The sequence below is a fragment of the Mytilus californianus genome, unplaced genomic scaffold (assembly GCF_021869535.1).
Source record: "Mytilus californianus isolate M0D057914Y unplaced genomic scaffold, xbMytCali1.0.p SCAF_2, whole genome shotgun sequence".
Lineage (NCBI taxonomy): Eukaryota > Metazoa > Mollusca > Bivalvia > Mytilida > Mytilidae > Mytilus > Mytilus californianus.
Window position 1 is genome coordinate 25,452,229 of NW_026262668.1, and position 9,897 is coordinate 25,462,125.

General features: G+C 34.4%; 1 protein-coding gene across 4 annotated transcripts; it reads left to right on the forward strand.

The window, feature by feature from the left end:
• The first annotated feature begins 565 nt into the window (after window positions 1-565).
• Window positions 566-5,195, forward strand: LOC127729559 (integrase/recombinase xerD homolog). Of its 4 annotated transcripts, XM_052237388.1 has the most exons (3): window positions 566-1,455; window positions 3,494-3,646; window positions 5,027-5,195. In XM_052237388.1, the coding sequence occupies exons 1-3, from the start codon at window positions 645-647 to the stop codon at window positions 5,041-5,043; spliced, it is 981 nt and encodes a 326-aa protein (XP_052093348.1). In that variant the 5' UTR covers window positions 566-644; the 3' UTR covers window positions 5,044-5,195. The 4 variants fall into 4 exon arrangements, 3 of the variants coding, with proteins under 3 accessions (XP_052093348.1, XP_052093346.1, XP_052093347.1); XM_052237386.1 differs by lacking the exon at window positions 5,027-5,195 and having other exon boundaries at window positions 3,494-5,017; XM_052237387.1 differs by lacking the exon at window positions 5,027-5,195 and having other exon boundaries at window positions 566-1,065; window positions 3,485-5,017.
• Window positions 5,196-9,897: the final 4,702 nt, after the last annotated feature.

Genomic DNA, 9,897 nt, shown 5'->3' on the forward strand with positions numbered 1-9,897 from the left:
ATTTATAAAGGTTACTCGGGAACACGTGTATTTGTTTACTTTTAACACGTGTGTTTAAATCAAAACATGTTTATGTTTAATTTGATTGGACCATCAGTAAGTTATTACCGGTTTAAGTTATATCAATCATGATAACTTCATGCTAGAATTTTAGCGCTAAAATTATAATAAGATATCTAGAATTGTCATTCGAGGTTCGCCTATCCGACAGAAAGGTTCGTTTTTTCTTAAATCGCCACTTGGTAAAATGTCCGAATCTTCTCCACGTCTGGAATTGAATGAAGACATACTACTCGAAGGAGATAATAGTTTACCGCCACCTAATATTCATAAAGCAGCTGATAAGTCGTCTGATTTGGTAGATACTGTAGAGCTTTTTAAGACAATTTTAGACAGCAAGTTAGGTGAGTTGAAATCTGAACTCATACAAGAACAAGATTGCCTTAAGAGAAAAATTAAGGAGGACGTCACTCTAAAATTTAAGGGGGAAGGAAACAGAATTCAGTACACCTTTAACGAGGAATTATTAGACACTGTTAATAAACTTTCAAAATTCATCCCTAACTCCAATACTCAAGCCTATAGATTAGTTCTTGACATAACTGATAAGATCAAAAGCCGTAATAAGAAAATACGCATAGCTGATGCTTCCCCTGCTGGTTGGGGAACCGTTAGGGAATACGAATCCAATGCCGTGGCTTCAGATTCTGAAGATGAGAGAAAGATACGACAAGCTGAGACCAGAGCTATCCGTACCTCCAAGGAGAAGTCAAAATCTCGCCAGCAACCTTACCCAAAAAATCCGCCTCGTCAACAACCTGCGGAATCTTATGGTAACCCTGCTTACGCTCAGCATTATCAACGTAATCAGCAACAGCCCTTTCGTGGGAGCTTCGCAAGGCGTGAGCCTTGCTCAATCGACACGTGCCACTACTGCAAGCAACAAGGCCACTGGAGAAAAAACTGTCCTCTTCTCGCCAGTCTCAGGTCATCCAACAGCAACTCCACAACCTACCAGAAGTAGTAAAGTAGGGCCTGAACGTCACTCTCCAGTCATTGTGAATGATAAGTATTTAGACACTATTAATGACCAATTTTCTACATGTTTTGTTGATAACGATTATATAGAATCTTTTTTAGATCAAGTTCAATATTTTGAAAATTGTCAGTCATATGATAAATTTAAAGGGGTGAAAGGTAGATTAGCTTGTCATGTAAAGTATTGGGAAAATATAGGTGCTTGTCCTTTTGTGCTTGATACAATAAAAAATGGTTATGTTATTCCATTTATAGATACACCTTTTAAAATGTACCACAGAAATAATAGATCAGCACGGCAGAATACTGAATTTGTCACAAAGTCAATTGAAGATTTAGTTCAAATAGGTTGCGTAATTAAAGTGCCTTTTCAACCATATGTGGTAAATCCATTGAGTGTTGCTACTCAAAAGTCCGGTAAGAAACGACTTATTTTAGATATGAGTCAATTGAATAAACACATAAAGCGCGAAAAAATAAAATTTGAGGATTGGAAGTTAGCTATACAATATTTTGACAAAGATATGTATCTGTTTAAGTTTGATTTAAAATCTGGTTATTTTCACTTAGACATATGCTCACAGCAACAGACTTTCTTAGGTTTTCAGTGGGAAGGTCAATTTTATTGCCATACTGTTTTAGCTTTCGGAATTACTACCGGTCCGTACATTTTTACTAAATGTTTGAGGCCACTAGTAAAATTTTGGCGTGGAAACGGTATAAAAGTTGTTTTGTATTTAGATGATGGATTTGGCATGAGTCCAGATGAAAATACATGTAATGAGCAATCGTCCTTCGTAAAAAGGTCTTTGATTGATGCTGGTTTCCTTATTAACGAGGAGAAGTCTGTTTTTAAACCTGTTACCGAGTTAGAATGGTTGGGAATAGTTTGGAACTCGAAAGAATACAAATTATCTATTACTCAACGTCGAGTTGACGATTTGATTTTCTCATTGAATGTAATTTTGGCTAAATTTCCCTATGTTACAGCTAGATCTTTAGCTCAGGTTGTAGGTAGAATTATTTCTATGACTCCCGTAATCGGAAATGTGGCTAGAATTATGTCAAAGTTCTGTTACATGGAAATTGAAAGTAGAATTGGGTGGGATATTCCCATTACAGGGTACAAACCCGTCGAGGTTTTATCAGAGTTAAAGTTCTGGTTAGAAAATGTCACCATGATTAACTATCGTAATTTATGTCATTACAGTAAATCTTCTGTTGTCATATACTCAGATGCTAGTAATATTGCCGCTGGTGCATACACCGTTGAATTAGAAAATAAGATTTTCCATAAGATGTGGACATGTAGTGAAACGGTACAAAGCTCCACATGGAGAGAGCTGAAAGCTATAGAGTTGGCCCTTTTTTCTTTTAAGAATAGTTTCACAGGAAAAACTATAAAGTGGTTTACTGACAATCAAAATTGTGTCAAAATTGTTAATTCGGGAAGTATGAAAGAAAATCTTCATGTTATAGCAAAATCTATTTTTTCATTTTGCATTCAAAAAGGAATATCAATTGACATTCAATGGATTCCCAGAAAAGAAAATGAAAAGGCTGATTATATCAGCAAAATGGTTGATTTCGAGGACTGGGGAGTCACACATATATTTTTCAATTTTTTAAATGATATGTGGGGTCCTTATTCGATTGACAGGTTTGCAAGTGTCGAAAATAGAAAAGTTATGAGATTTAACTCCTTATTTTGGCAACCTGATTCTGAAGCAGTTGATGCATTTTCTCAAGTTTGGACCAATGAAAATAATTGGCTAGTTCCACCAATTAATCTTGTGATACGATCGATTAAACACATTATAGCTTGTAAAGCTCGAGGCACGTTAGTTGTGCCTAAGTGGATTTCTGCTGCATTCTGGCCTTTGATATTCGATAAACATCTGATTTATCAAGATTACGTAAAAGATGTTATTGTGTTTAAAAATACTGATGGTATTTATAAGCAAGGTTCGAATAAGAATACGATATTCGGAATTGAACCGTTTGGTTCGCCAGTTTTGGCTGTTTTGCTAGATGCATCTTAGACATGGCCCTAATATATATAGATATATTTTAGCAGGCATGGTCTGTTTGTGACATGGCCCTAATATATATATAGATATATTGTAGCAGTCATGGTCTGTTTGTGACATGGCCCTAGTATATGTATATTGTAGCAGGCATGGGTGTTTATGTTGACATGGCCCTAGTATCGGTAATGATATTGTAGCAGGCTTGGTTTTTTATTTGACATGGCCCTAGTATCTATAATGATATTTTAGCAGGCATGGTAATTTGTTTTACAGTTTATGGCCCTAGTATCTATAAAGATATTGTAGCTGGCGTTGAAATATTTGAATATATATTATATTTTACTGTGTATAGAAATCTGAAATATGCTAATAATTCGTCCTCTGTATATGTATATAAAATGTTATTGCAATTTTACGTTTTTCAGATATTTTTTCAGTAGGACATTGGTCAGACTTTAATTCACAAGTTGCCTCTAATAATGATCTCAGCAGTTTGTTCAAACAGTTACCAGAATTCCTTCTTTCGTCCAAGGCTGCGAGTACTCAGAAGAAATATAGATATGCCTTCAATTCATGGTGTAAGTGGACTAGTCAATATTCTTTTTCACCATTGCCAGCATCTCATTTACATATTTCTTTATATTTAATTCATTTGTCTGAAACTGCAAAATCGGTTTCAAAATTAAATGATGCTTTTTACGCCATAAAATGGGCACATAAATTAGCTGGCGTTGCTGATCCCAGTGAAAATAATCTAGTTGCATCTGTTCTTGAAGGGGCTCATAGAAAAATAGGTCATTCAGTTGTCAAAAAAGAACCTATCACACCGCATATTTTGAAAAATATTGTATGTAAATATGCTAATAATACTTGTAATTTAAAAGATGTAAGAATAGCATGTATGTGTTTATTAGCCTATGCTGGCTTTTTAAGATTCTCCGAGTTAGCTAACTTGAGAAGGTCTGATATACAGTTTTCCCCTACTTACCTTACACTTCATTTAGTCAAGAGTAAAACTGATATATATAGGGAAGGGAAAGATGTTGTCATTTCAAAAACAGGGAATATTACATGCCCGGTAGATGTACTTCAGCGTTATCTAAAGTTAGCTAACATTCCTGAAGAATCGAATGATTTTATTTTTAGATCTATTTGTTATTGTAAATCTTTGAATATATACAAACTTAGAAAGAGTAGTCATATTTCTTACACCAGAGCCAGAGAGTTATTGTTATCTGCACTTGACAGTTTAGGTCTTGATAAAAAACAGTTTGGCTTACATAGTTTGAGGTCAGGAGGAGCTACTGCCGCGGCAGAAGCTGGAATAGATGACCGGTTGTTTAAGAAACACGGGAGATGGAAAAGTGATAAAGCCAAAGATGGTTATGTTAAAGAGAGTATACTCAACAGATTGTCAGTATCTAAGAATTTAGGATTGTAATTTATATTGTTTGTCCCCCCTTTTTCTTTATGTCCCTTTCTTTATCAATCGAAGCTTTCTGTGCTGTCGGGGCGAGCTGATAACCAAAAACTGTGTTGAGTTTTTACTTTGTAAATGCTTTATGTTCGTTTGAAGTATTGAATAAGAACATAAATGTATTTATAAAGGTTACTCGGGAACACGTGTATTTGTTTACTTTTAACACGTGTGTTTAAATCAAAACATGTTTATGTTTAATTTGATTGGACCATCAGTAAGTTATTACCGGTTTAAGTTATATCAATCATGATAACTTCATGCTAGAATTTTAGCGCTAAAATTATAATAAGATATCTAGAATTGTCATTCGAGGTTCGCCTATCCGACAGAAAGGTTCGTTTTCCCACCCACCCACCCCTTTTATTAAGACTTCATAGGAATGTGAATCAGTATGTTATGTAGAAAATAGTTGATAAAATACATGTATGTAAATCGAAATGATTTTTTCTTCAACTTATAGAACATTTTTCTATTGTAGATTGTGTTTATATGTGATGGCAGCGGTCGATGACAGCAAATTGGACATTTGTTTATTGTTTATAATAAAAATAAGCTTTCTGTGCTGTCGGGGCGAGCTGATAACCAAAAACTGTGTTGAGTTTTTACTTTGTAAATGCTTTATGTTCGTTTGAAGTATTGAATAAGAACATAAAGTTAAATCTAATGTGATTTAATGACTATCGGACTTTATCTTTGTTGTTACCTGGCAGATGTTTATCGATAAAATTGACAGGTAAAGATTGTACACATAGGCAATCAAACATTATAGTCAAAATTGGGCAACAGTAGTTAAACGATGTTCAAATCTTATAAATCGATAAGAAGAAATAAATTGGGGAAACAAACAAAATTGAGGCAATCGCATTGACAATAAATGGAACAAGACCGGATGCATCGAAAAACGAACTGACAATGCCATGGCAAAAGACGAAAACTTACCAACAAATAAACAGTAGTATACAAAATATAACACACGAAACTAGAGTAATTACAGGTGCTAAAGAAGGATTGGCAGATTCTGCTGCACATGTGGCACCCGTCGTGTTGATCATGTAAGTACAAATCACTCTAAATAGTCTAATTCGGTAGGTCAAATTTGAGAAAAAGAGGACGGGATTGTGCTTACAATCATTGGAACATATTCGTTGTCATCTGTGAAATGGATATTTCAAAATATCCAGCCAACTCGTGAAAGGATTATTTCAACTACGCCACGTAAACTTATGTTACTAAACTTAACCGTCTGCTATGAAGACATGCACTCAATGATAGACGGACATTCCATGGCTCTAGAAAATCAAGACGAAAAGACAATCTACACCATTATGTCTTAATAGAAACCCCGATTAAAACTAGGAAGATTATTTTTATTTAAAATGGTAATCTATTACTGCTGTATTAATAAATGCAACCCGTTATGCTGCTCACTTACAGTAAAGATAAAGGTAAAGTAAATATTTTACAAATGTACGTGACCGTAGTGTTAAGAGTTCATGGGATTCCCTCAATATTTAATTTGATTTGAATATTCCAAATGGATATAAATACGAGATTTGAACATCGGTAATCTACTGTTGCCTCATATCTTAAACCATTAAACCATGCAACAGAAAAAACATTTCCATAATAAAAAAATAAAAAAACGACAGGGGAAAACACTTATTACAGAATTAAAAATCGAGTAACACAAACCCCAGCTAAAACCATGGATGAACTCATGTGCTCAAGAAAGGAATCAATTAGTGACACTCATCATATTACTCAATGACATAAAGCATACTTTAAAAATTTGCATTCTTGGATGTCAAAATTTAGAGAAAAAGGATGAGATTGTGGTTATAACAAATGCAACATAGCCATGGTTATTTGTGACACAGATATATCATAAAAGAGGGACGAAAGATACCAGAGGGACAGTCAAACTCATAGATCGAAAATAAACTGAAAACGGCATGGCTAAAAAATAAATAGACAAACAGACAAATAATAGTATTGATGACACAACATAGAAAACTAAAGACTAAGCAACACGAACCCAACCAAAAACGGGGGGTGATCTCAGGTGCTCTCATAACAGTCTCTCAAATCATTGTCAATTTCTTCATGTACGTCGTTTGAAGTCAGCTAGCTTAAAATTAGACAATCATTATAGGAGAGAACTGAAAAGCAATCAAAATAAGGTAATTACGGAGATGGAAATACGTTCCAGTATCCGATTGACCTACCAAACAAAAACCAAGGAGACAACGCTTTTATTGCTTGTCTTCCTCATGAAATAGTACGTTGCTCAGGTCATACTACTACCTGATCAACACTTAAAAACAAAAACTAACTTTTCCCTTCAGTTCTAAGACAACCACAAGCATCTGATGGAAGTGTATTATGTGCTAGATGTTGATCCTTATACATCTCCACGTTCTCTGTGAAGTGTTTTGTTTCAATTCGGTTACATGTAAATACTTTGAATAATAATTTAGTTTAATTAACAGTGATACTGAATGTATTTTTGTTTTTAATTTCAATTCAAATATGTGATCAGAGCACCAGCTCTTTTCTCCAAAAATAAGTGTGAGTGGTGGGTAATACATTTTTAGCAGAATACGCTCACATGACGACGCATTCGGTCTCTTTCTGTTGCAGTTCATGTTGTTCTCTCAGTTTTTGTTACCTTGTATATACTTCTTAATTGATTTACGTGATTTGAGATTTGATAAACGGAGGTTGCCTTTATTTTACGTCAAACTATAAAGAAAGTATACGAAATGCTAAAACTAAACTTTGAAACTATGAGCCCAATCATACCAGAAGTGATATAAGATTGTATAAAAAGGTAAGCTTACAAAAGTAGTACATGAATCAACATCAATATCGAGATATGTTTATCAATAAATAGAAACATACTTTGTTGATCAGTGACCATTGAGTCTGTGTTGTCATTATCCTGAACTCGAATGTCTGTTGACCCATGTTCATTAATAGGTTTGTACTCTCCTTTTGTTACTAAAAAAGGAAAAAAGTTAAACTTGATTTTCCGATTTATAGGTTCATGCGTACATTTTTAATGACGTATCGTTCTAAAGCACACCGATTTGGGTCGAATTTCTATTGCTACTTTTTTAGTTTTATTGTTGTCGTTCATTTAAGTTCTTGTAAAGGTATTCTTTGTACTTTTTGATTTATCCTCTTCATATCTGCGTAGGTATTTTATTTTCTTTATCCGAAAAATTATACTTAGCAAACCCGGTAGAAACTACGAATAGCCTAAAACAAGAATCGTTACATGATAAACTTGACATACGTTAATCAAGTGATAATTATTATTCATTCAGTGCTAGAAATATCATGTCTGTATGCATATTCTCGAAATCTGAGGCATGTGTCGTTATAGATGTTTTATTTGTATATTTGCAAAATGTCAAGTTTACAAAAAAAAAAAAAAAAGATTTCATATAGAAACACTGTTGACTAAAGTAGAATCCTGGTACCCGTATCTTAAAATCTTGTGTATTTGCTGTTATTTGTTCCTTGTCTTATTAGACATGTTAGATAAATAACTATTGTTGGCAATTAAGAGTCGAGAGTCTATAGTTTAGACATTTTAATTGGGGACCATCTCAAAAGAGTAAAATTAATTATTGATTTACTCGGTACAATAATAACTTTTAACATTACTACAAAGGCGCGGATCAAGCCATTTTGAAAGGGGTGTTTCCAACACCCGGAACACCATTAAACGTTGACATAACTAAACAAAAAATGTTTCAACCAATGGAACACCCCCTGGATCCGCCAATGCTACCTCACTCGACGATAATGTTTTGCAGTTTAGAGAACAGACTCAAACAACATGTCATGAATTAGAACGTCTGTATTATATTTATACTTTTTTTTATGACACAGCGATATATTAACAAAAATTAATGAGACATATACTGGGATATTCTGTTTATTTTAATTAGAATCAGAATCAGATTATGGGTCAATACCAAAAGCATTTAACATTTTTGGCACTTGCTTCTTAATGAATCGGTCATATGCAACTGGAAATCGCCTTTTGATGGTAACATTGTGGCTAAGAACATAATTTTATTTGTGTTGTTTGATTTTGTCTTTGTTGTTTGATGTTTCTTCATGCGCAATGCCACATACAATTGATGATATAGTTGTTGTGGGACATATTTTCTCAATTGGATTGGTCGTCGCATAACGAGTGGCTATCATTGCAAGGCTGGTGGCCACAACTGCCAAACGCAGTTGACGGCACATGCAATTTATCGCCCGCAAAATGGGCCACAGGAACAGTTTTATTCCGTACACAGACATATACACTGTATTCTCACCCAGGTTTCGATTGACAACCAAAACCACATACGACTTATACACAGCGGTTTCCTGAGCCACCAAAATGATACACAACAATTCAACTCGATGCAAGAAATAGGACATGGACTTGAGTAGGGTAATTTATAAAAGTTCTGCGGACTCACGAGATTTATTGAGTGTTATTTTCATTTGTCTTTATGTTATTTTCATTTGTCTTTATTTACTTCAACAGAAAATAAAAGGATATGGAGTAAATGTACATGGGAAAACAATCGCACACAATACATAGAAAAAATTAAAAATTATCAATGAACTGTTCTTCATCTTGACAGTTGATGTAGTGTCTTCAATACGAAATTGATGATAAGATCAGACATGACAAATAAACTATTCACTACGGATTGAACCCAAGTATCGGAAACGCCGGAAAGAAGTGAAGGTGATGGTTAACCTTCCGTGACAGCCAAGATCATCATTTCTTTTTTCTGGTGTTCATACTTATTACCAGTCTTCACTCACGAAAACACTAAGAAAACAATTTTTAATAAATAAACAGAAGTTTACCGTTGTTAAGGGTCGGCTTACCCTTCAGGAGTACCTAAAATACAGTCCGTTTTTTATATGAGGTTTGTGTTGCTCGATATTGTGTTTTGTAGACTGTTGTGTGACGTGTATCCTTTTTTAGTTTTTGCCATGGTATTTTGAATATCTCTTTGGATTCGTCCGCCCCTCGTATAAATCCATTAAAATTGAAAGCTAAGGCTAGGGAATCGTATGAATTCTAAAAAGCGTGAGACCAGGTGGGTCGATAAGGTCAGATCCACATGCTATGCATACATAACCACTATGCGCAACCACACTCAGTCAAAATATCACAATCATATACACTATATGTCACTGTACGGCTTTAACAATTAGAAAAACTTTTGCTTTATAGTAAGCTGCAAAATGTCCGTAAATGAAGTGTCAATTTTATCTTTCCGCTGAGCAAGATTTGCAGACTATATTTAGGTCTTTCCACCTTTT

Excerpts from the sequence above, each read along its gene's own strand:
- LOC127729559 (XM_052237386.1), top strand. The coding sequence starts at position 645 with ATGCTTCCCCTGCTGGTTGGGGAACCGTTAGGGAATACGAATCCAATG. Across the intron at positions 1,456-3,493 it reads TGTTGCTACTCAAAAGTCCG|ATATTTTTTCAGTAGGACAT; the intron begins GTAAGAAACGAC and ends TACGTTTTTCAG.